The following is a 25,452-nucleotide window of genomic DNA, read 5'->3' on the forward strand; positions in this document are numbered from 1 at the left end:
CTTAGCTGCCCAGAAGTGACCAGCAGATCTGCAGACATCACTGTTCAGACCGGGATGACAGAGCCACTGAAATGTCTGCAGAGGTTCTGGGAGAGGATAGTCTAGGTCCTGACATAGAAAGAGCTCTTTACCTGTGGAAAATGGCAAGAAGTAGTCACTCTTTCTGAAGGTACCATTTGCATTCAGGAAATGTTCCGGGTCAAATTTTTCTGGATTAGGAAATTCCTTGGAGTCATGCAGGATGGGAGACAGCAAAGGGAAGATCATGGTGTCCTGAATAAGCATAGAGAGGAGAAAGTTAAGTGGAGACATGCCAAAGTGAAGCCCCATCGATCAGTCCCCAGGGCTGAATACATGAAAAGCCCTGCTTTGGTGACTGCTGTGTGATCCCAGTAAGCTTCACTGTCTGCCAGAATTAAGTGTTGAAATCCCATGAGAAAAGCTGGTGTAAATGCCAAAATTGCCAGTGGTGGAGTGCTGGGGACATCTAGAAAGCTTTTTTTCACAGCAGCCATTCATATCTAGGAGCCAGCTAGCTACCTTTCCTCATAGTTGCAGTTCATAGAGTAACAACAGTATAACTGTTTGTATTGGAAACAAATAGTAGGAACAGATTGGTTCATAAAAGGAAGGCTTCAGCATTGTACAACTCAGTGCATAGCATCACCAGAGAAGGACAACTCCCTCTCAGAAATCAGATAATGCTGATTCCATATTGCTCTCCAGTGTGTATGCAATTTAAGTAAAACATAATTAATATAGCACAGCAGGGGCTTATGGATGTTCCCAGCAACAGACCTTGGGTATGAAATAGTCTCTGAGCTTGGTGTCCTTGGTCACAGCACGTGGAACGTTGAGGGGAAGGAAATCAATGAATCTCTGGATTTCATGGATCACAGCATCTGTGTATGGCATCTGGCTCCTGTCTGCCATGCAGGGGCTTCGGTCTCGGCCCACCACACGGTCAATCTCCTTGTGAATTTTCTCTGTTGGGGAATAAGTAAATTGAATGGATGTTTCCCAAAGCCTTTCCTCACAGTTGCAGCAAGGCTTTCTTATCACCCTCCCAAGAACACAGGAACATACTTGGTAATGATGGCTCTCTGCTGGAAGTAAAGCTAAGACTGATGGACATCTCTGCTATTAGGGACTGTTGCCACCAGTGGTAGTGACACAAACTGTCCGCTTTGAACCCATGGCCTATGATATATCTTCAAGTAAATATTCCCTTTCCTCTTACCCTCAATCTCTGGGTATTTCTGGAGAATCAGGAGTCCGTATCTCAGTGTGGTGCCGGTTGTCCCAGTTCCCGCAAGGAACAAGTCAAGTGTGGTTCTGGTCAAGGACTCAACAGTGAAAATAGAGTTGCCTTTCTCCTGGAGGGAAATTTGGCAGGATTCTTTGAGTGAGAACAGTAAGAAGCTTTTCTACAAAGGACACCTTGTGCCTATGCAGTATACTTTTAGATTCACCCGATGTCTTTTCAAAAATACAACCTTCCCCAGGACATCAGGATAACAGTTCTTATATGACACTTGAGATAACATGGGAAGTGTGTGGAATTCCCTCGGTGAGGTTGGTCAACAGCTTTCCCAGCTTTGGCTAGTGCTGTATGCCACTGTTAGCACTGTGCTTACAAGTCTTTCAAAGGGAAATGGAGGGGGGAGAATGAAGGTGCCAAGAAAAGCAAAATTCCCTCTGTATTTGCCAAAGCCCAGTGTGCTGCTACAGCTGGGAGGCAAAGCAAGGATTCAAATGCTGATATTCCCATCATCCAAAGAGCTCTCACTCGCTCACTCTTACATTACCTGTTGCATTTTGTTGATAAAAGCATCAATAAAATCTCGAGGGCAGCTGGGATCAAAAGATTCCTGGTGTGCTCTTACGATTTCAGTAATGAAGTCATCAATGTTATCAAAGTTTTTTATTACTTTTTGATGAGGCCCAGGTAAAGAATCTAAGATGGTTGGGAAGAAGTTGTAGAGCTGCAATGATAAAAGGAGGAAATGCGTATTTTGGTTGAAGTGCTTGCAGTCATTTTTCCCCTGACTGTTACTATGAGAAGAAGTAGACTCTTCTGCATCATGGTTTCACTATACTCAAGGAGCGACTTCACTTGAACCGCTTTAGCAGTTCTGTTCCGCTCTGGAAGTACAATGAGATTTCCATAAAATGAAGTAGCATATCAATGTTAAATGAGTAACGCAAATTAATATAACACTAATAACCTAAACCATTAATTCATTTATTAATGAAATGAAATTGCACAAACCTGCATTTGTATTTTGTTCTGGTACTTGCTGTTTTCGTCCAACAATTCAATTAAATTGAGAAACTTCTTGTCCTCATAGTCAAACCGATCCCCAAATACAATGGAGCAGATGATGTTGGAAACAGCATGGGTTAAGAATTTACCAGGGTTGAAAGGTTTCTCTGCAACAGCAACAACAGAAAGGTAACTTGCTTTCAGTACTTTAGTCATCATCTCCTCCCCTTATAACTCCAAGGAAGTTTTGCATTCACTTGAGACCCAGATTTGTGCAGTCTTTAAAGAAGATAGTGAGAGGTTTATCCAATTGGATATTCTCTACTTGTAAATAACTGATTTTCCTGTCTGAATTCTTTAAGTCCCTGATTTGCCCCGTTCTTTCTACAGCAAGTCTGAGTGACTTGTTTCCCCTTCATCGCAGGACAGACTGTTTATTAGAGACTGCCTGAAGAAAACCACCAGAACCTAAAGAATCTTCAGATACCTGTGATCAAAAGTAGAGTTTTGACAGCATGGCTACAGAATATTCTAAGGAAATAACTATGATGCAAGCGTGAGGAAAAGTGAGATTAGATCCATGAAAGACAGGAAAGTTGAGCCCAGAGACCGCAGTAAGGTATATCTCAAGTATGGAAGATAAGAATCATCAAGATGGGAAGGTATGGAATCCTGAAGGCAAAAAAGAGAGCACAGTTAATGGTAATGTTATGGATCAGCCTCTTCCATGCAGCTCTGGAGCCAGCCCTTCTGTGCCTTGCCCATGACTCCTTGTTGGCTGTACGGTGAGGCACATGCAGTGCAGAATCAGTGCAGAAATGAAAAGAGCATGTTTTCTCAGATTCACAGCAGGGATTTTTATCTGTGAATCCAGACCGAATTTTGTTACAGTCTCATTGCAGGTCTGCAAGGTTTCCCAGCAGATGCACATCAGTGTCCTACCATGTGTGTTCCTGATCCTCTCCACCAGAAAACGAGCTTCCTCCTGGATTCGCTCCTCAATGCCCTTCTTGCCCATTCCAAAATCACGCAGGGTGGTGAGGGCGAATCTTCGCAGTTGTCTCCAGGTCTCCCCATTGCTGGTCACAATGCCTGTTACAAGAAAAAACAACAAACCTCCATCAGGAAGTAAGCTTTCTGCCCACCACATCTCTTTCTGGAATAAATACCTACCACAATTGCTATGTGCCTCACACCCTAACATTCCTGCAGTTCTGGAGGTGACAAATTGACCAATCTGACCAAGGCACCATTGTTTATTTCCAGAATAAGAGAAATGACACTGGCATGTCAATAAAAAGGCACCACTGGTACTAAAGTCAACTTGGCCACAAGCAGATGGCTAACATAAATTCCAAAATTCCCTAATGCTTTATGCATTGTATCATCACCGAATACATTGAGGAAATAAAAAATAATACCATGGAATAACCATTTGCCTGGAGGAACAGTCTAGTGGGAACTGTTGTGGTGAATGAGCCCAGGGCCTCATATTGAGTATGACCCTTAACTAGGACAGCCTTTGTTTGCTTGTCAGTGTTGTACTCTGGAATTTCCACTTGATGGCACCTGTGCTGTAGGGCCTTGGGCAGTATTTTCAGAAATGGAAGAATAACAGCAATATCTTGGCGGCACCTTTTGTCAACCAAATTTTAGCCAGAATTTGAAGGTGCTGAAAATTGAAAGGAACTCCCTGGAGCCAGCCTAGGACCTTTAACAGTTCTCCACCTACTGCTAGGTCCAAGGACTGAGTTGGGCTTTTAATACTTTATTCCTCATTTTTATGTGTAAATGCAGTACTTGAAGTCCACCAATCGCTCCTCCAGTGCCCTTACAGGTGCATTCCTGTACCAAGGACATGATCAGTTCTGTATGGCAACATTACCAGGGAAGTACCTAGGCCTTTGAAGACCTTTTGAATCAGAGGCAGTACTCCTCTCCCACTGAAGGCGTCTCCATTATCAATTAGGGCTTCTTTCACGACATCATAGCCATAGAGCACCACAACCTTTTTGGGGCCTAGATGTATTGTGAAGATGGGGCCGTACTTTTTGCTGAGCTGTAGGAAGGAAGAACACAAGGAACACAGTCTACTTGTGGATGTTAATCATGGGAAATTAAGTTTGCAGGTCTTCACCTGGAGAGTAAGATCTCTGGAAAGCAATTCATTCCTCAGCCCTTTCCCATCCATCTACCAACATCCCATCACAGTACCCTCAGGATCAAGATCCACAGCCAAACTCACTCCACCTATTCTCTTACAGGCATTGCAGCACAGGCTTTTTTTTTTGACAGATGCATGACAGTATCCATGGGAGGGAACAGACGGTGCCGTTCGCCTTCAAACTCCTTTGTTTGGCCCGTGCACTCACAAATTCCCCTCCCAGGAGATTATACCTAATTGCTGGGGAGCTGAGGCAAGAAAATAGAGCCAGATCCTCCATAAATCAGGGCTGTGCTCTTTTGCCAGGGCAGTGAAGAGATTTGCACAAAGGGGTTGTGGTGGATATGGTGAATGCATCAGGACCTTGTCTAGAAATCTACAGTATACTGCAGTACTGGTGTGAGGCCAATGCAGTGTCAACACCAGTATGGTTATTGCAATTGGCAGCGTAATACATCAAAAGCAAACATGCAGAAGCTGTGAATTAAGCTGAGACTGTCTGGACTGGGCTTTGTCCTAGAGGCAATGCAGGAAAGAAAGAGACATTCTTACCTCCTTGAAGCTTTCCATCAAGTTCCATGGGTTCAGCTGAAAAACATTTCCAATTATGGGGATTGGTGTGGGACCAGGAGGCTCCTTCCCTCTTTGTGATGAACTTCTCCATGTAGCAATGAGAAGGCATGAGATGCAGGCCAGCAAGAGGATTGTTGGCCATCCCAAGAACTCCATGGCAGGCTGAGGAAGGGATGCAAATTGTCAGATGAGTTTGAACTGGGACCTGCAAACCGGAGGTTATTTATAAGCTGTAGAAGAAAAGCACGTGGATTAAATCAGCCAATATCACCTCCCTGATCCTGCTGAGGCAGCAGATTACTTATTAATCTGCTCAAGATTAGAATGAGAAAACTAGGGATGAACTCATTGTTAACTCTGACTTTTTTAACACATAGAGCTTGTGTTCCTTTGGGTAATCATCCATGTGGTACCAATAATAATCTAATGCTGCCAAATGATCTCAAAATGCAGAAATACTAGAGCCCATCTGCTGACTGCATGCTTGCTGTTGTCCTTATGCCTAGAGTGATTTCTGGCTGCTTCTCCAACATGTGTGCAGAGTGGAGGGAGCTGTGGATGAAATAGGGGCATCTTCACAAGTGTTTTATAGGTATTTCACCTTCACTTCTCGAACGGAGTGAGAACATTGGTCTGAGGTCATGCATGCAGATTTCCAGGGAAAAAACTGCATTTTCCCTGATCTCTTTTACGCAGTGCACAGTTTCCATAGCATTTGCTGGAAGATTTGAAAAGTTATCCACAAAGCACAGAGCCCTGTGGCAGCGTGTGCTCTCCTTCAGCGTGTGATGGTTCAAGAAACTTTCCGAATATCCAGAGAAGATGTGAATGTCCGTGAAAGTTAATGTCACTCTGATCATAGAGTAACAGAATGAGAGCTTTTATTAGTAGTAGTTATTTAATAGAACAGAAAAGCATAGGTGATGTATTACACGTCCAACTACTCTACCTCACACATACATAGTATCTAGACCCAGTTTCTGGGATACAAATTCTGAGACAAGACTGTGTGTTTGATATGCTTTAGTGAGGAAAGAGACGTGCGTCAGGAGTGTGCTGCAGCAGCAGCCCCTGCTCCGACTACTTTTGGGGCAGCCTCTATGCAAGGACACAGACAAGCAAGAGACTGTACCGGAGGCAAACCTGCAAGTGCGCCAGCACCTCTGGAAGGCATTCTTCTGCCTTTTGGCAGATCAAGCACATAGAAGAGGAAACTGGATGTTAAGTGGGCCTCTACACCACCTAAGAGGCCCAAGTGTACCAAAAAACAAAAATAACCTGTTGTGGTTTGACCCATCAGGCAGCTGAACACCACACAAACGTTTGCTTCTTCCCCCCGGGTGGGATGAGGGAGGGAACTGGAAAGAATAGGAGTTGTGGGTTGAGATCAAAACTATTCCCTGAGACAGAAGAGGAAAATGGAAACAAAAGTGCAGTGATAACTGTATGTACAGGCTCAGTGTAATTACTCTCCTCTTGCTGACCAATGTACAGCAAGAATACAACTTGCTGCTGGCTGATAGCCAGGAGCAACACAAGGTCTCACTCCAAAATGCACAGTGTCAGTGTCTGCCTTACAAGACAAAGACTTTGCTATGACCAGGTGTATTAAGATCCATGAAAAATTCAGCATTCAATGATTTACAAAACATGCATACTTGTAACATGCTATGCTGGTAGGGCTCAAGATAAGATAAAGATCTTGTTGTGATTCAGGTGATGGCCGAAATGCCATTTGACCAGTCAGCACAAAAGATTTGGTTAAATATTTGTGTTTGAACTCACAGGACCCAAAACACAACTCAGTTGATGCAGGATCAAGCCAGTGACGTGACTTCTGCTCTTCAGTCAATTGGAATGTGCAGCACACTGTTACACCCTGGCTTGATCTTGGAAAGTGCAAGGAAGTTAATGTAGTATCAGCCTTGGTGTGGCTTGTGCAGTGACTCTAGCAGTAAACCACTGTGTTGTTGTTCCTGTTGGTGATCGTCTTTGAATAGAGCTTAGCTTTAAAGTGTAGTCAGCATTAAATGAGAAGAGGCCCTTCCCCAAGCCAGGCAGCAAGTCAGGAGCTGGGACAGTAAGGTGACAAGTGTGTGTGCTTTGCCAACAGTGCATACGTTCAAGAGAAATGATGATGTGCAACTGACAATATAAAACCTCAGAAAGGCCCTGTGCAGCTGATTGGAACCAGGTGCACGACACAAATTCTGTCATACAGGAGCTTCGTCACTTCTACTCATTTGTGCCACTGAATGTCTCCCGTGCTACAACCACAGATGTCCCGCTCAGACTGTACCTCCTCCATTCAATCTGCTCCAAATTTTCTGTAAGTGATTGTGTTCAGGCCTTGAAGTTCAGGCCTGCTGGAAGAGGCTCAGAAGCAACTCTCTCTTTTCGTCTTTCAGAATTTGCAGGAAATCAGTGAGTTTAAATTACAGTCCCTGTCGCCTTTAATTTGGCGACCCTGACTGAAGTCCCCCTGTGAACGTGTTCCAACAGCCCCGGTCAGTTTCACATGCTTTTCATGACACCAATATGGTGAGCGGCAAAATGGCATTAATTGCAAGCAGTACACCCTTCTTAAAGCTTTCCCCATATCTTAGTGCTACCAATCATCCTAACTGCAGTTATCTATGCCCAATAAACATGTGGCATGTCTTGTCTTCAAAATACTTGTTGCCATGGATTCCTGAAGGCCAAGGTGCCCCTGAATACTGGCAGCTACCACAGCCCATACAGTTAACTACATTTCCCCCTCCCTAAGCCCAAGCAAATCTACTACAACCTGAGAGGACCCTAATTGCATACACCTCGAAATCCCCGCCGTTGTGCCTATACATGCCATTGTCCTCTCAGTTAAGCACTGCCCCATTACATCACAATGCGCCAAATAATCCTACTCTAATAACCCTAATAATCCTAATGTCTTAAACGTGAGTTCTACATAAAGCTATATACTGCATTCTTAGATGATGCTAATTCATTCGTCTTAGCATTTGCCATATGAGTCATTTGTCTCAGCATACACTATGCTTATCTATGTAATATACCTATATGCCTATATATAATATGACTATAAGTGTAAAGCATATTAATGTTAGACCTAATACAACTATAACTGAATACCTCACCTAGACCCCATTTAAGGCCGACTGCCCCTGGGGAGGGATCTCTTTCTGGAGATTGCTCCCTTTGGAGTTTTTTTTTCCTGCAAGCCAAGGACACGGCTGAGCTTTTTATTTTTTATTATCTGTTTCCACCATGGTAATCCTTCTACTTATACCACCTGTGAAGTACCGGCCTGTCCATGCCGCTCTGCTATTTGTATGTATGTTGATTGTACACTTTACACTTGGGTGGGAATGGTGGCTTTACCACAAGGGTGTTGTTCCTCTCTTTTTCTGGAAGGAGTTAAACTGTGTTTCTTTCAGATCTCAGACTCTCTTCTTCTTTGCCTTAGAAGGAAGTGTCTACAGCAGTGACTGTTAGTGCCTTTGCTTTCCTGAAGGCCTCTTTTGTTGTAGCAGAGCCTACAGTTTTGTTTTTTGCTTCTGCCTCTGCATTCATTATGCTCAAGTGCCCAACTTGGGAGTGTCTCAGTCATGCTGGAACACATCTGCCGTTTACTGATTAATGTCATATTAACTTAGAATGGTGGCTCAGGCAAGTGCAGCTGCCCTGCTAGGGGAAACAGCTCAAGTGGCTTTTTTGTTTGTTTCTTGGGGTGTTTCATGGACAAGAAACTCAGGGACCTCTTTAGTGGGCCTGAACCCTGCTGGTTCTGTCCTCTGTTACCACTTGGCCAACTGGCTGACGCTTCCAAAGATGCTTTCCAGCTCCCTAGCAACTCTTTATCCTTCCAGACGTTCTTAAGTTCTGTGAGATGTATCTGGGAATTAATAGCAACAGGGCAAAGAATGAATTAATCAAGGTTAAAGCCACTCTTTGTGTTGCTAAGTGACAAGGCTTTGTGTCAAATCTGCCATGGGAAGTCAAGTAGCCCGGCCTCTGTAAATAGTTCTGCAAATAAGTTACAATTTTCTGTGTACTGTCCCACCAGAAGTAAGAGCCTTGACAGCACTGAGCGTGAGCAGGCACAGAGAAAGAGCATTATGGCTGCATGGAGAGATAGACTAATTGCCTGTTATTGTTTTCAGCAATGTTTTCCAGTTTAGCAGGTGACAAAACATCTGACCCTTAATCTCTCAGGAAGTGCTAATACCACTTTGTGTTTGTTAAGGTGAATTCAGTGGAAATGCAAGCAGCCATTGGTTGCACTTGCACTGCTGCTTGTACCACGGCACAGTGAGATGCCAGGTGAGACTGGTAGGGCACGGCTTTGGTGCTTCTCTGTATGATGGTGGAGTCTTTGGGAGCTACAGCTTCTTTTTTTTTTTTTCTTTTTTTTTTTTTTCTCCTCCCTTTTGCTGCTTGGCACAGGCTGCCTTCTTGTCTGTTCCGCATGGAGGAAAGTGTCTGGAACAGGCAGGTTGCCTCCCAAGCCACTTAGCCATGGCAAAGTTGAACGAAGCACAATGAGCTTTCCCTTTTTTTTTTGTCTTTCAGACAAAATCCCTTTTCTTTTTCCCCTTTTTGACAGGTAGACTTCTAACAGTTGGTCCAGGTTACAAATTCTAACAAGATAGATGATATTTTTCATGTATTTTCTTTATTTGTTTGTCTGTCAATCTGTGATATATATTTGCTTCGAACTTTTGTAGCACCAAACAAATAACTCGTGGTATTTCAAGGCTATTAACACAGCGAAAGAAATGAACATTTGGCTGCTTACCTACACATTCATTAATGCCTCTGTGGTGACATTTCAAGTGCTGTATTATTCCACATAGCTCAGACTCAGCTCTGTCACTGCAATTACAGTAAGCTATACACTGCAGAGAATGTGATCAATCTGGGAACTGCCAGTCCTACATTTCTTTGTTAGCTCATAGAAAGCCTTTACCTGAAGCTCGTCAAGTTTCCTCAGTGATTCTTACATACTTCAAAAAAGTAATGGGGAGATTCAAGCTGCATTCATGGAGATCCCAGCGTTATTTCATGCTCTTTTCTCTCAATGAGCAGTGCTTAATTGCACTTTTAATTCTGACAGGCCCAGTAAGTGCAGTCCAGCCAGTTCCCACATGGTTAGTGAGAGCGGAGGTTTTCTAGATGGTGTCTTAAAGCCAGAATGCATTTCTTCTAAATGGGTGAAAAGAAATAGTCAAGGCGTGTACCTATTTTGGACAGCGTGTGGGAGTCTAAGCTTTGTGGAGGATTGTTTTCTGCTGGAGCATGTCCTTCCAGGATCACATAGAAAAGCATAAATCATCTGTCTGTAAAGAATTTAGGAAGTTATCTGAGTGTCTCAGTCACATCAGGGTAGGCAATGACTGTTGTTCAAGAAGAGTTCTGATGTTGGAGGTGGCAACTGTCTTCACTTGTCTAACGTGGAATAAATGAGATCTCATAAGGTCGGGGTGCGTTTATCAGCATGGTGAGTATGGGAGAAGTGTCAACATCCTTGCGATCTACAACGGGCTTCAGAGTAAAGTTCTGCAGGATGGATGTTAAAAATAAGAATATCTCCATCCGGGCCAGACCTTCTCCTGCACAGATGCGTTTTCCTGCAAGGAAAGAATGAGGAGAACAGGAGATGATGGTAGAGTACTTTTGCTGGTAACTTATTTTAACCCCTCTGCCGTGAGAGTTCCGACGTCTCAGAGTGGGCATGCAGCACTGCATCCTTCTGGTGGAGGGAATTGAATTAAACTGAGGTCTCAGTGTTCAGAACAGTGTGAGAGTACTGGGTGGGCCAATGCAATTTGAAGGTTTCAGTTTCTTGTGTTGTGTTGCTGCTTTATGGCTAGCTAGGAGAGAGAAGTGGCATGGCTACAAGTCCCGCTTCATGCATCTTTTCTTGGAGGATGCATGAGAGGAGCTCTGGTACTTGTTAAGAAAAGGAGGTAAACTGAAACTGTAGTATATGGGGTAGAGCTTAGCTGCCCAGAAGTGACCAGCAGATCTGCAGACATCACTGTTCAGACCGGGATGACAGAGCCACTGAAATGTCTGAAGAGGTTCTGGGAGAGGATAGTCTAGGTCCTGACATAGAAAGAGCTCTTTACCTGTGGAAAATGGCAAGAAGTAGTCACTCTTTCTGAAGGTACCATTTGCATTCAGGAAATGTTCCGGGTCAAATTTTTCTGGATTAGGAAATTCCTTGGAGTCATGCAGGATGGGAGACAGCAAAGGGAATATCATGGTGTCCTGAATAAGCATAGAGAGGAGAAAGTTAAGTGGAGACCTGCCAAAGTGAAGCCCCATCGATCAGTCCCCAGGGCTGAATACATGAAAAGCCCTGCTTTGGTGACTGCTGTGTGATCCCAGTAAGCTTCATTGTCTGCCGGAATTAAGTGTTGAAATCCCATGAGAAAAGCTGGTGTAAATGCCAAAATTGCCAGTGGTGGAGTGCTGGGGACATCTAGAAAGCTTTTTTTCACAGCAGCCATTCATATCTAGGAGCCAGCTAGCTACCTTTCCTCATAGTTGCAGTTCATAGAGTAACAACAGTATAACTGTTTGTATTGGAAACAAAAAGTAGGAACAGACTGGTTCATAAAAGGAAGGCTTCAGCATTGTACAACTCAGTGCATAGCATCACCAGAGAAGGACAACTCCCTCTCAGAAATCAGATAATGCTGATTCCGTATTGCTCTCCAGTGTGTATGTAGTTTAAGTAAAGCATAATTAATATAGCACAGCAGGGGCTTATGGATGTTCCCAGCAACAGACCTTGGGTATGAAATAGTCTCTGAGCTTGGTGTCCTTGGTCACAGCACGTGGAACGTTGAGGGGAAGGAAATCAATGAATCTCTGGATTTCATGGATCACAGCATCTGTGTATGGCATCTGGCTCCTGTCTGCCATGCAGGGGCTTCGGTCTCGGCCCACCACACGGTCAATCTCCTTGTGAATTTTCTCTGTTGGGGAATAAGTAAATTGTAGTGCAGTGACACAAACGATCCGCTTTGAACCCATGGCCTATGATATATCTTCAAGTAAATATTCCCTTTCCTCTTACCCTCAATCTCTGGGTATTTCTGGAGAATCAGGAGTCCATATCTCAGAGTGTTGCTGGTCGTATCTGTTCCCGCAAGGAACAAGTCAAGTGTGGTTCTGGTCAAGGTCTCAACAGTGAAATTAGAGTTCCCTCTGTCCTGGAGGGAAATTTGGCATAATTCTTTGAGGGAAAACAGTAAGAAGTTTCCTAAAAACAACACATTTTGAGTATGCGGTATACTTTTAGATTCACCTGATATCTGTTCAAAAATACAACCCTCCCCAGGACATCAGGATAACAGTTCTTATATGACACTTGAGATAACGTGGGAAGTGTATGGAATTCCCTCGGTGAGGTTGGTCAACACCTTCCCAGCCTTGGCTAGTGCTGTATGCCACTGTTAGCACTGTGCTTACAAATCTTTCAAAGGGAAATGGAGGGGGGAGAATGAAGGTGCCAAGAAAAGCAAAATTCCCTCTGTATTTGCCAAAGCCCAGTGTGCTGCTACAGCTGGGAGGCAAAGCAAGGATTCAAATGCTGATATTCCCATCATCCAAAGAGCTCTCACTCGCTCACTCCTACATTACCTGTTGCATTTTGTTGATAAAAGCATCAATAAAATCTCGAGGGCAGCTGGGATCAAAAGATTTCTGGTGTGTTCTTACAATTTCAGTAATGTAGTCAGCAATGTCATGAATGTTTCTTATTAGTTTTTGATGAGGTCCAGGTAAAGAATCTAAGATGGTTGGGAAGAAGTTGTAGAGCTGCAATGATAAAAGGAGGAAATGCGTATTTTGGTTGAAGTGCTTGCAGTCATTTTTCCCCTGACTGTTACTATGAGAAGCAGTAGACTCTTCTGCATCATGGTTTCACCATACTCAAGGAGCGACTTCACTTGAACTGCTTTAGCAGCTCTGTTCTGCTCTGGAAGTACAGTGAGATTTCCATAAAATGAAGTAGCATGCCAATGATAAATGAGTAACGCAAATTAATATAACACTAATAACCTAAACCATTAATTCATTTATTAATGAAATGAAATTGTACTAATGCACAAACCTGTACTTGTATTTTATTCTGGTACTTGCGATTTCCTTCCAGCAATTCAATTAAATTGAGAAACTTCTTGTCCTCATAGTCAAACCGATCCCCAAATACAATGGAGCAGATGATGTTGGAAACAGCATGGATTAAGAATTTACCAGGGTTGAAAGGTTTCTCTGCAACAGCAACAACAGAAAGGTAACTTGCTTTCAGTTCTTTAGTCATCATCTCCTGCCCTTATAACTCCAAGGAAGTTTTGCATTCACTTGAGACCCAGATTTGTGCAGTCTTTAAAGAAGATAGTGAGAGGTTTATCCAATTGGATATTCTCTACTTGTAAATAACTGATTTTCCTGTCTGAATTCTCTAAGTCCCTGTTTTGCCCTGTTCTTTCTACAGCAAGTCTGAGTGACTTGTTTCCCCTTCATCTGACACAGGTCTTGCAGCAGGACAGACTGTTTATTAGAGACTGCCTGAAGAAAACCATGAAAACCCAAAGAAACTTCAGATACCTGTGATCAAAAGTAGAGTTTTGACAGCATGGCTACAGAATATTCTAAGGAAATAACTATGATGGAAGCGTGAGGAAAAGTGAGATTAGATCCATGACAGGCAGGAAAGTTGAGCCCAGAGACCACAGTAAGGTATATCTCAAGTACGGAAGATAAGAATCATCAAGATGGGAAGGTATGGAATCCTGAAGGGAAAAAAAGAGAGCACAGTTAATGGTAATGTTATGGATCAGCCTCTTCCATGCAGCTCTGGAGCCAGCCCTTCTGTGCCTTGCCCATGACTCCTTGTTGGCTGTACAGTGAGGCACATACAGTGCAGAATCAGTGCAGAAATGAAAAGAGCATGTTTTCTCAGATTCACAGCAGGGATTTTTATCTGTGAATCCAGACTGAATTTTGTTAGTCTCATTGCAGGTCTGCAAGGTTTCCCAGCAGATGCACGTCAGTGTCCTACCATGTGTGTTCCTGATCCTCTCCACCAGAAAACGAGCTTCCTCCTGGATTCGCTCCTCAATGCCCTTCTTGCCCATTCCAAAATCACGCAGGGTGGTGAGGACGAATCTTCGCAGTTGTCTCCAGGTCTCCCCATTGCTGGTCACAATGCCTGTTACAAGAAAAAACAACAAACCTCCATCAGGAAGTAAGCTTTCTGCCGCCACCCCTTTTCTGGAATAAGTATCTACAACAATTGCTGTGTGCTCCAGACCCTAACATTCCTGCAGTTCTGGAGGTGACAAATTGATCAATCTGACCAAGGCACCATTGTTTATTTCCAGAATAAGGGAAATGACACTGGCATGTCAATAAAAAGGCACCACTGGTACTAAAGTTAACGTGGTTACAATTTCCCAAAAATTCCCATGTGCTCAGTGATGCACCTTCACACACTGTATCATCACTGAATACATCAGGGACGGGGGGGAAAGGAGGGCCATGTAGGGGTTATAAAAAATAATACCATGGAATAACCATTTAACCACTTCACCCAGAATTTGAAAGTGCTGAAAATAGAAAGGAACTCACTGTACCAGCCTTGGACCTTAAACAGTTCTCCACCTACTGCTAGGTCCAAGGACTGAGTTGGGCTTTTAATACTTTATTCCTCATTTATATGTGTAAATGCAGTACTTGAAGTCCACCAGTCACTCCTCCAGTGCCCTTACAGGTGCATTCCTGTACCAAGGACATGATCAGTTCTGTATGGCAATAGTACCACGGAAGTACCTATGCCCTTGAAGAGTTTTTCAAGCATAGGCAGTACTCCTCTCCCACTGAAGGTGTCTCCATTATCAATTAGGGCTTCTTTCACGACATCGTAGCCATAGAGCACCACAACCTTTTTGGGGCCTAGATGTATTGTGAAGATGGGGCCGTACTTTTTGCTGAGCTGTAGGAAGGAAGAACACAAGGAACACAGTCTACTTGTGCATGTGAATCATGGGAAATTAAGTTTGCAGGTCTTCACCTGGTGAACAAGATCTCTGGAAAGCAATTCATTCCTCAGCCCTTTCCCATCCATCTACCACCATCCCATCACAGTACCCTCAGGATCAGGATCCAAAGCAAAATAGAAACAGTAGCACAGGCTTTTTTTTTTTTTTTTTTTGACTGATGCATGACAGTATCCATGGGAGGGAACAGACGGCGCCGTTCGCCTTCAAACTCCTTTGTTTGGCCCTTGCACTCACAAATTCCCCTCCCAGGAGATTATACCTATTTGCCGGGGGAGCTGAGGCAACCAAATAGAGCAAAGGTCCTCCATAAATCAGGGCTGTGCTCTTTTGCCAGAGCAGTGAAGAGATTTGCACAAAGGGGTTGTGGTGGATATGGTGAATGCATCAGGACCTTGTCTAGAAATCTACGGTATACTGCAGTACTGGTGTGAGGCCAATGCAGTGTCAACACCAGTATGGTTATTGCAATTGGCAGCGTAATACATCAAAAGCAAACATGCAGAAGCTGTGAATTAAGCTGAGACTGTCTGGACTGGGCTTTGTCCTAGAGGCAATGCAGGAAAGAAAGAGACATTCTTACCTCCTTGAAGCTTTCCATCAAGTTCCATGGGTTCAGCTGAAAAACATTTCCAATTATGGGGATTGGCGTGGGACCAGGAGGCTCCTTCCCTCTTTGTGATGAACTTCTCCATGCAGCAATGAGAAGGCATGAGATGCAGGCCAGCAAGAGGATTGTTGGCCATCCGAAGAACTCCATGGCAGGCTGAGGAAGGGATGCAAATTGTCAGATGAGTTTGAACTGGGACCTGCAAACTGGAGGTTATTTATAAGCTGTAGAAGAAAAGCACGTGGATTAAATCAGCCAATATCACCTCCCTGTTCCTGCTGAAACAGCAGATTACTTATTAATCTGCTCAAGATTAGAATGAGCAAATTAGGGATGAACACATTGTTAACTCTGACTTTTTTAACACATACAGCTTGTGTTCCTTTTGTTAATCATCCATGTGGTACCAATAATAATCTAATGCTGCCAAATGATCTCAAAATGCAGAAATAGTAGAGCCCATCTGCTGAATGTATGCTTGCTCTTGTCCTTATGCCTAGGGTGATTTCTGGCTGCTTCTCCAACATGTGTGCAGAGTGGAGGGAGCTGTGGATGAAATAGGGGCATCTTCACAAGTGTTTTATAGGTATTTCACCTTCACTTCTCGAACGGAGTGAGAACATTGGTCTGAGGTCACGCATGCAGATTTCCAGGGAAAAAACTGCATTTTCCCTGATCTCTTTTACGCAGTGCACAGTACCCATAGCATTTGCTGGAAGATTTGAAAGGTTATCCACAAAGCACAGAGCCCTGTGGCAGCCTGTGCTCTCCTTCGATGTGTGATGGGTCAAGAAACTTTCTGAATATCCAGAGAAGATGTGAAGATCCATGAAAGTTAATGGGATTCTGATCAGGGTGTAACAGAATGAGAGGTTTTATTAGTAGTAGTTATTTAAGAGAACAGAAAAGCATAGGTGATGTATTACACTTCTGACTACTCTTCCTCACACGTAACATAGTATCCAGATCTAGTTTCTGGCATACAAATTCTGAGACAAGACTGTGTGTTTGATATGCTTTAGTGAGGAATGAGACGTGTGTCAGGAGTGTGCTGCAGCAGCAGCCCCTGCTCCGACGACTTTTGGGGCAGCCTCTATGCAAGGACACAGAAAAGCAAGAGACTGTACTGGAGGGAAACCTGCAAGTGCGCCAGCACCTCTGGAAGGCATTCTTCTGCCTTCTGGCAGATCAAGCACATAGAAGAGGAAACTGGATGTTAAGTGGGCCTCTACACCACCTAAGAGGTCCAAGAGTACCAAAAAACGAAAATAACCTGTTGTGGTTTGACCCATCAGGCAGCTGAACACCACACAAACGTTTGCTTCTTCCCCCCGGGTGGGATGAGGGAGGGAACTGGAAAGAACAGGAGTTGTGGGTTGAGATCAAAACTATTTCCTGAGACAGAAGAGGAAAATGGAAACAAAAGTGCAGTGATAACTGTATGTACAGGCTCAGTGTAATTACTCTCCTCTTGCTGACCAATGTACAGCGAGAATACAACTTGCTGCCGGCTGACAGCCAGGAGCAACACAAGGTCTCACTCCAAAATGCACAGTGTCAGTGTCTGCCTTACAAGACAAAGACTTTGCTATGACCAGGTGTATTAAGATCCATGAAAAATTCAGCATTCAATGATTTACAAAACATGCATACTTGTAACATGCTATGCTGGTAGGGCTCGAGATAAGAAAAAGACCTTGTTGTTATCTTTCAGGTGATTGTAGAAATGCCATTTGACCAGCCAGCACAAAAGATTTGGTTAAATATTTGTGTTTGAACTCACAGGACCCAAAACACAACTCAGTTGATGCAGGATCAAGCCAGTGACGTGACTTCTGCTCTTCAGTCAATTGGAATGTGCAGCACACTGTTACACCCTGGCTTGATCTTGGAAAGTGCAAGGAAGTTAATGTAGTATCAGCCTTGGTGTGGCTTGTGCAGTGACCCTAGCAGTAAACCACTGTGTTGTTGTTCCTGTTGGTGATCGTCTTTGAATAGAGCTTAGCTTTAAAGTGTAGTCAGCATTAAATGAGAAGAGGCCCTTCCCCAAGCCAGGCAGCAAGTCAGGAGCTGGGACAGTAAGGTGACAAGTGTGCGTGCTTTGCCAACAGTGCATACGTTCAAGAGAAATGATGATGTGCAACTGACAATATAAAACCTCAGAAAGGCCCTGTGCAGCTGATTGGAACCAGGTGCACAACACAAATTCTGTCATACAGGAGCTTCGTCACTTCTACTCATTTGTGCCACTGAATGTCTCCCGTGCTACAACCACAGATGTCCCGCTCAGACTGTACCTCCTCCATTCAATCTGCTCCAAATTTTCTGTAAGTGATTGTGTTCAGGCCTTGAAGTTCAGGCCTGCTGGAAGAGGCTCAGAAGCAACTCTCTCTTTTCCTCTTTCAGAATTTGCAGGAAATCAGTGAGTTTAAATTAGAGTCCCAAAAGATTAGAGCTTGAGAAGCCTTCTGATGGAAACTACTTCGGCTTGGCTCAAAGCTGTGCATGCAGCCATTATTTTTTAATAGTTAATACAAGATGAATGTATGTGCTTAACTAACATGGGAGGTGGAGATATTGGTATCACGTCCAGGAAACAAAGCAACGGATACCAAATCTGGTGATAAGCATTTGCTGACAGTCAGTGATTTCTGTCTTAATACGCAGAGCCTTGATTAAGGCTGAAATAACCTGAGCTTTGAGATGACATCAGTAGGGAATTTAGGAAAGCTGTCTCATGCAAAGTTATTGGATAGGCCCAACACTGAAAAAGGTGGAAGCCTCCACCCTCTAATGCAGGGTCTTTGTGTTTGTTAATCTCAGGTATCTGAGTATGCACTGTCATGGAGAAGTGAAGGCCAAACGGCAGTAGGGAACAGAGGTTCCTGCAGTGAACAAGTTACATTTGAAGAAATCAGGTAAGTGCAATGCAGACTTCATGCCTAGGTTTTGACAACTTAATTTCAGCTACTTGGATACCCATTCTGTATGTTTACTACGTAGGATGCTGCTGTCTGTATTCCCTGCACTGAGACAAATCCAGCTCCAGCTCCAGCTCCAGCTCAGTCCATTTCTTGGTGTATGGGACCTGCTGAATCACAGCCTGAACCTCTGATTGACCACCTGAGGCGAGCACTGAGTCAGCCCTGGGAGCACAGGTGAAGGCAGTTCAGCTGTGTGACTGGAAGGGTTGGAGCCTGGCTGCACCTCACCTAGACCCCATTTAAGGCCGACTGCCCCTGGGGAGGGATCCCTTTCTGGAGATTGCTCCCTTTGGAGTTTTTTTTTCCTGCAAGCCAAGGACACGGCTGAGTTTCCCTTTTTTTTTTTTTTATTATCTGTTTCCACCATGGTAATCCCTCTAGTTATACAACCTAAGATGTACTGGCTTGTCCATGCTCTGCTATTTGTATGTTTGTTGATTGCACACTTTACACTTGGATGGGAATGGTGGCTTTAAGGCAAGTGTGCTGTTCCTATCTTTTTCTGGGAGGAGTTAAACTGTGTTTCTTTCAGATCTCAGACTCTCTTCTTCTTTGCCTTAGAAGGAAGTGTCTACAGCAGTGACTGTTAGTGCCTTTGCTTTCCTGAAGGCCTCTTTTGTTGTAGCAGAGCCTACAGTTTTGTTTTTTGCTGCTGCCTCTGCATTCATTATGCTCAAGTGCCCAACTTGGGAGTGTCTCAGTCATGCTGGAACACATCTGCCGTTTACTGATTAATGTCATATTAACTTAGAATGGTGGCTCAGGCAAGTGCAGCTGCCCTGCTAGGGGAAACAGCTCAAGTGGCTTTTTTGTTTGTTTCTTGGGGTGTTTCATGGACAAGAAACTCAGGGACCTCTTTAGTGGGCCTGAACCCTGCTGGTTCTGTCCTCTGTTACCACTTGGCCAACTGGCTGACGCTTCCAAAGATGCTTTCCAGCTCCCTAGCAACTCTTTATCCTTCCAGACGTTCTTAAGTTCTGTGAGATGTATCTGGGAATTAATAGCAACAGGGCAAAGAATGAATTAATCAAGGTTAAAGCCACTCTTTGTGTTGCTAAGTGACAAGGCTTTGTGTCAAATCTGCCATGGGAAGTCAAGTAGCCCGGCCTCTGTAAATAGTTCTGCAAATAAGTTACAATTTTCTGTGTACTGTCCCACCAGAAGTAAGAGCCTTGACAGCACTGAGCGTGAGCAGGCACAGAGAAAGAGCATTATGGCTGCATGGAGAGATAGACTAATTGCCTGTTATTGTTTTCAGCAATGTTTTCCAGTTTAGCAGGTGACAAAACATCTGACCCTTAATCTCTCAGGAAGTGCTAATACCACTTTGTGTTTGTTAAGGTGAATTCAGTGGAAATGCAAGCAGCCATTGGTTGCACTTGCACTGCTGCTTGTACCACGGCACAGTGAGATGCCAGGTGAGACTGGTAGGGCACGGCTTTGGTGCTTCTCTGTATGATGGTGGAGTCTTTGGGAGCTACAGCTTCTTTTTTTTTTTTTTTTTTTTTTTCTCCTCCCTTTTGCTGCTTGGCACAGGCTGCCTTCTTGTCTGTTCCGCATGGAGGAAAGTGTCTGGAACAGGCAGGTTGCCTCCCAAGCCACTTAGCCATGGCAAAGTTGAACGAAGCACAATAAGCTTTCCCTTCTTTTTTTGTCTTTCAGACAAAATCCCTTTTCTTTTTCCCCTTTTTGACAGGTAGACTTCTAACAGTTGGTCCAGGTTACAAATTCTAACAAGATAGATGATATTTTTCATGTATTTTCTTTATTTGTTTGTCTGTCAATCTGTGATATATATTTGCTTCGAACTTTTGTAGCACCAAACAAATAACTCGTGGTATTTCAAGGCTATTAACACAGCGAAAGAAATGAACATTTGGCTGCTTACCTACACATTCATTAATGCCTCTGTGGTGACATTTCAAGTGCTGTATTATTCCACATAGCTCAGACTCAGCTCTGTCACTGCAATTACAGTAAGCTATACACTGCAGAGAACGTGATCAATCTGGGAACTGCCAGTCCTACATCTCTTTGTTAGCTCATAGAAACCCTTTACCTGAAGCTCGTCAAGTTTCCTCAGTGATTCTTACATACTTCAAAAAAGTAACGGGAAGATTCAAGCCGCATTCGTGGAGATGCCAGCATTATTTCATGCTCTTTTCTCTCAATGAGCAGTGCTTAATTGTACTTTTAATTCTGACAGGCCCAGTAAGTGCAGTCCAGCCAGTTCCCACATGGTTAGTGAGAGCGGAGGTTTTCTAGATGGTGTCTTAAAGCCAGAATGCATTTCTTCTAAATGAGTGAAAAGAAGTAGTCAAGGCGTGTACCTATTTTGGACAGCGTGTGGGAGTCTAAGCTTTGTGGAGGATTGTTTTCTGCTGGAGCATGTCCTTCCAGGATCACATAGAAAAGCATAAATCATCTGTCTGTAAAGAATTTAGGAAGTTATCTGAGTGTCTCAGTCACATCAGGGTGGGCAATGACTGTCGTTCAAGAAGAGTTCTGATGTTGGAGGTGGCTAGACAACTGTCTTCACTTGTCTAACGTGGAATAAATGAGATCTCATAAGGTCGGGGTGCATTTGTCAGTGTGGTGATTATGGGAGAAATGTCAACATCCTTGCGATCTACAACGGGCTTCAGAGTAAAGTTCTGCAGGATGGATGTTAAAAATAAGAATATCTCCATCCGGGCCAGACCTTCTCCTGCACAGATGCGTTTTCCTGCAAGGAAAGAATGAGGAGAACAGGAGATGATGGTAGAGTACTTTTGCTGGTAACTTATTTTAACCCCTCTGCCGTGAGAGTTCCGACGTCTCAGAGTGGGCATGCAGCACTGCATCCTTCTGGTGGAGGGAATTGAATTAAACTGAGGTCTCAGTGTTCAGAACAGTGTGAGAGTACTGGGTGGGCCAATGCAATTTGAAGGTTTCAGTTTCTCGTGTTCTGTTGCTGCTTTATGGCTGGCTAGGAGAGAGAAGTGGCATGGATCTTTTCTTGGAGGATGCATGAGAGGAGCTCTGGTGCTTGTTAAGAAAAGGAGGTAAACTGAAACTGTAGTATATGGGGTAGAGCTTAGCTGCCCAGAAGTGACCAGCAGATCTGCAGACATCACTGTTCAGACCGGGATGACAGAGCCACTGAAATGTCTGCAGAGGTTCTGGGAGAGGATAGTCTAGGTCCTGACATAGAAAGAGCTCTTTACCTGTGGAAAATGGCAAGAAGTAGTCACTCTTTCTGAAGGTACCATTTGCATTCAGGAAATGTTCCGGGTCAAATTTTTCTGGATTAGGAAATTCCTTGGAGTCGTGCAGGATGGGAGACAGCAAAGGGAAGATCATGGTGTCCTGAATAAGCATAGAGAGGAGAAAGTTAAGTGGAGACATGCCCAAGTGAAGCCCCATGGATCAGTCCCCAGGGCTGAATACATGAAAAGCCCTGCTTTGGTGACTGCTGTGTGATCCCAGTAAGCTTCATTGTCTGCCGGAATTAAGTGTTGAAATGCCATGTGAAAAGCTGGTGTAAATGCCAAAATTGCCAGTGGTGGAGTGCTGGGGACATCTAGAAAGCTTTTTTTCACAGCAGCCATTCATATCTAGGAGCCAGCTAGCTACCTTTCCTCATAGTTGCAGTTCATAGAGTAACAACAGTATAACTGTTTGTATTGGAAGCAAATAGCAGGAAAAGACTGGATCATGAAAGGAAGGCTACAACATTGTACAACTCAGTGCATAGCATCACCAGAGAAGGACAACTCCCTCTCAGAAATCAGATAATGCTGATTCCGTATTGCTCTCCAGTGTGTATGTAGTTTAAGTAAAGCATAATTAATATAGCACAGCAGGGGCTTATGGATGTTCCCAGCAACAGACCTTGGGTATGAAATAGTCTCTGAGCTTGGTGTCCTTGGTCACAGCACGTGGAACGTTAAGGGGAATGAAATCAATGAATCTCTGGATTTCATGGATCACAGCATCTGTGTATGGCATCTGGCTCCTGTCTGCCATGCAGGGGCTTCGGTCTCGGCCCACCACACGGTCAATCTCCTTGTGAATTTTCTCTGTTGGGGAATAAGTAAATTGAATGGATGTTTCCCAAAGCCTTTCCTCACAGTTGCAGCAAGGCTTTCTTATCACCCTCCCAAGAACACAGGAACATACTTGGTAATGATGGCTCTCTGCTGGAAGTAAAGCTAAGACTGATGGACATCTCTGCTATTAGGGACTGTTGCCACCAGTGGTAGTGACACAAACTGTCCGCTTTGAACCCATGGCCTATGATATATCTTCAAGTAAATATTCCCTTTCCTCTTACCCTCAATCTCTGGGTATTTCTGGAGAATCAGGAGTCCGTATCTCAGTGTGGTGCTGGTTGTCCCAGTTCCCGCAAGGAACAAGTCAAGTGTGGTTCTGGTCAAGGACTCAACAGTGAAAATAGAGTTGGCTTTCTCCTGGAGGGAAATTTGTCAGGATTCTTTGCGTGAAAACAGTAAGAAGCTTTTCTACAAAGGACGCCTTGTGCCTATGCCGTATGCTTATTACTCTCCTGATATCTTTTCAAAAATACAACCTTCCCCAGGACATCAGGATAACAGTTCTTATATGACTCTTGAGATAACATGGGAAGTGTGTGGAATTCCCTTGGTGAGGTTGGTCAACAGTTTTCCCAGCTTTGGCTAGTGCTGTATGCCACTGTTAGCACTGTGCTTACAAGTCTTTCAAAGGGAAATGGAGGGGGGAGAATGAAGGTGCCAAGAAAAGCAAAATTCCCTCTGTATTTGCCAAAGCACACAAAAATTGTGTGCTGCTACAGCTGGGAGGCAAAGCAAGGATTCAAATGCTGATATTCCCATCATCCAAAGAGCTCTCACTCGCTCACTCTTACATTACCTGTTGCATTTTGTTGATAAAAGCATCAATAAAATCTCGAGGGCAGCTGGGATCAAAAGATTCCTGGTGTTCTCTTATGTTTTCTGTAATGAAGTCATCAACGTTATCAACGTTTTTTATTATTGCTTTATGAGGCCCAGGTAAAGAATCCAGGATGGTTGGGAAGAAATTGTAGAGCTGTAATAGTAAAAAGAAGGAAAAGCATATTTTGGTTGATGTGCTTGCAGTCATTTTTTCCCCTGAATGTTACTATGAGAAGAAGTAGACTCTTCTGCATCATGGTTTCACTATACTCAAGGAGCGACTTCACTTGAACCGCTTTAGCAGTTCTGTTCTGCTCTGGAAGTACAATGAGATTTCCATAAAATGAAGTAGCATACCAATGTTAAATGAGTAACACAAATGAATATAACACTAATAACCTAAACCATTAATTCATTTATTAATGAAATGAAATTGCAAAACCTGTGTTTGTATTTTGTCCTGGTACTTTTCATTTCCTTCCAGCATCTCAATTAAATTGAGAAACTTCTTGTCCTCATAGTCAAACCGATCCCCAAATACAATGGAGCAGATGATGTTGGAAACAGCATGGGTTAAGAATTTACCAGGGTTGAAAGGTTTCTCTGCAACAGCAACAACAGAAAGGTAACTTGCTTTCAGTACTTTAGTCATCATCTCCTCCCCTTATAACTCCAAGGAAGTTTTGCATTCACTTGAGACCCAGATTTGTGCAGTCTTTAAAGAAGATAGTGAGAGGTTTATCCAATTGGATATTCTCTACTTGTACATAACTGATTTTCCTGTCTGAATTCTCTAAGTCCCTGTTTTGCCCTGTTCTTTCTACAGCAAGTCTGAGTGACTTGTTTCCCCTTCATCTGACACAGGTCTTGCAGCAGGACAGACTGTTTATTAGAGACTGCCTGAAGAAAACCATGAAAACCCAAAGAAACTTCAGATACCTGTGATCAAAAGTAGAGTTTTGACAGCATGGCTACAGAATATTCTAAGGAAATAACTATGATGCAAGCGTGAGGAAAAGTGAGATTAGATCCATGAAAGACAGGAAAGTTGAGCCCAGAGACCGCAGTAAGGTATATCTCAAGTTCGGAAGATAAGAATCATCAAGATGGGAAGGTATGGAATCCTGAAGGGAAAAAAGAGAGAACAGCTAATGGTAATGTTATGGATCAGCCTCTTCCATGCAGCTCTGGAGCCAGCCCTTCTGTGCCTTGCCCATGACTCCTTGTTGGCTGTACGGTGAGGCACATACAGTGCAGAATCAGTGCAGAAATGAAAAGAGCATGTTTTCTCAGATTCACAGCAGGGATTTTTATCTGTGAATCCAGACCGAATTTTGTTACAGTCTCATTGCAGGTCTGCAAGGTTTCCCAGCAGATGCACATCAGTGTCCTACCATGTGTGTTCCTGATCCTCTCCACCAGAAAACGAGCTTCCTCCTGGATTCGCTCCTCAATGCCCTTCTTGCCCATTCCAAAATCACGCAGGGTGGTGAGGGCGAATCTTCGCAGTTGTCTCCAGGTCTCCCCATTGCTGGTCACAATGCCTGTTACAAGAAAAAACAACAAACCTCCATCAGGAAGTAAGTTTTCTGCCCACCACATCCCTTTCTGGAATAAATACCTACCACAATTGCTATGTGCCCCACACCCTAACATTCCTGCAGTTCTGGAGGTGACAAATTGACCAATCTGACCAAGGCACCATTGTTTATTTCCAGAATAAGGGAAATGACACTGGCATGTCAATAAAAAGGCACCACTGGTACTAAAGTCAACTTGGCCACAAGCAGATGGCTAACATAAATTCCAAAATTCCCTAATGCTTTATGCATTGTATCATCACCGAATACATTGAGGAAATAAAAAATAATA

General features: G+C 43.7%; 1 protein-coding gene across 7 annotated transcripts in view; it reads right to left on the reverse strand.

Annotated features, from left to right (window-relative positions):
* The window catches only part of LOC125693414 (cytochrome P450 2H1-like), an 85,325-nt gene that overhangs the window by 58,355 nt on the left and 1,518 nt on the right, over positions 1-25,452 (reverse strand). For 2 of the 7 annotated variants that reach the window (XM_048945365.1, XM_048945359.1), the window contains exons 1-8: positions 4,983-5,208; positions 4,163-4,325; positions 3,209-3,358; positions 2,273-2,433; positions 1,809-1,985; positions 1,241-1,376; positions 799-986; positions 132-273 (exon numbers count right to left, since the gene is read on the reverse strand). In XM_048945365.1, the coding sequence (XP_048801322.1) occupies positions 132-273; positions 799-986; positions 1,241-1,376; positions 1,809-1,985; positions 2,273-2,433; positions 3,209-3,358; positions 4,163-4,325; positions 4,983-5,159 (1,294 nt within the window). In that variant the 5' untranslated portion in view covers positions 5,160-5,208. Of the gene's footprint in view, positions 1-131; positions 274-798; positions 987-1,240; positions 1,377-1,808; positions 1,986-2,272; positions 2,434-3,208; positions 3,359-4,162; positions 4,326-4,982; positions 5,209-10,444; positions 10,631-11,131; positions 11,274-11,798; positions 11,987-12,087; positions 12,224-12,653; positions 12,831-13,125; positions 13,287-14,076; positions 14,227-14,846; positions 15,010-15,656; positions 15,883-25,452 lie in introns of those variants that run through there. The other 5 variants (XM_048945366.1, XM_048945368.1, XM_048945361.1 and 2 more) reach the window with 5 other exon arrangements.

This window comes from Lagopus muta, chromosome 5 (genome assembly GCF_023343835.1).
Source record: "Lagopus muta isolate bLagMut1 chromosome 5, bLagMut1 primary, whole genome shotgun sequence".
NCBI classification, from domain to species: Eukaryota; Metazoa; Chordata; class Aves; order Galliformes; family Phasianidae; genus Lagopus; species Lagopus muta.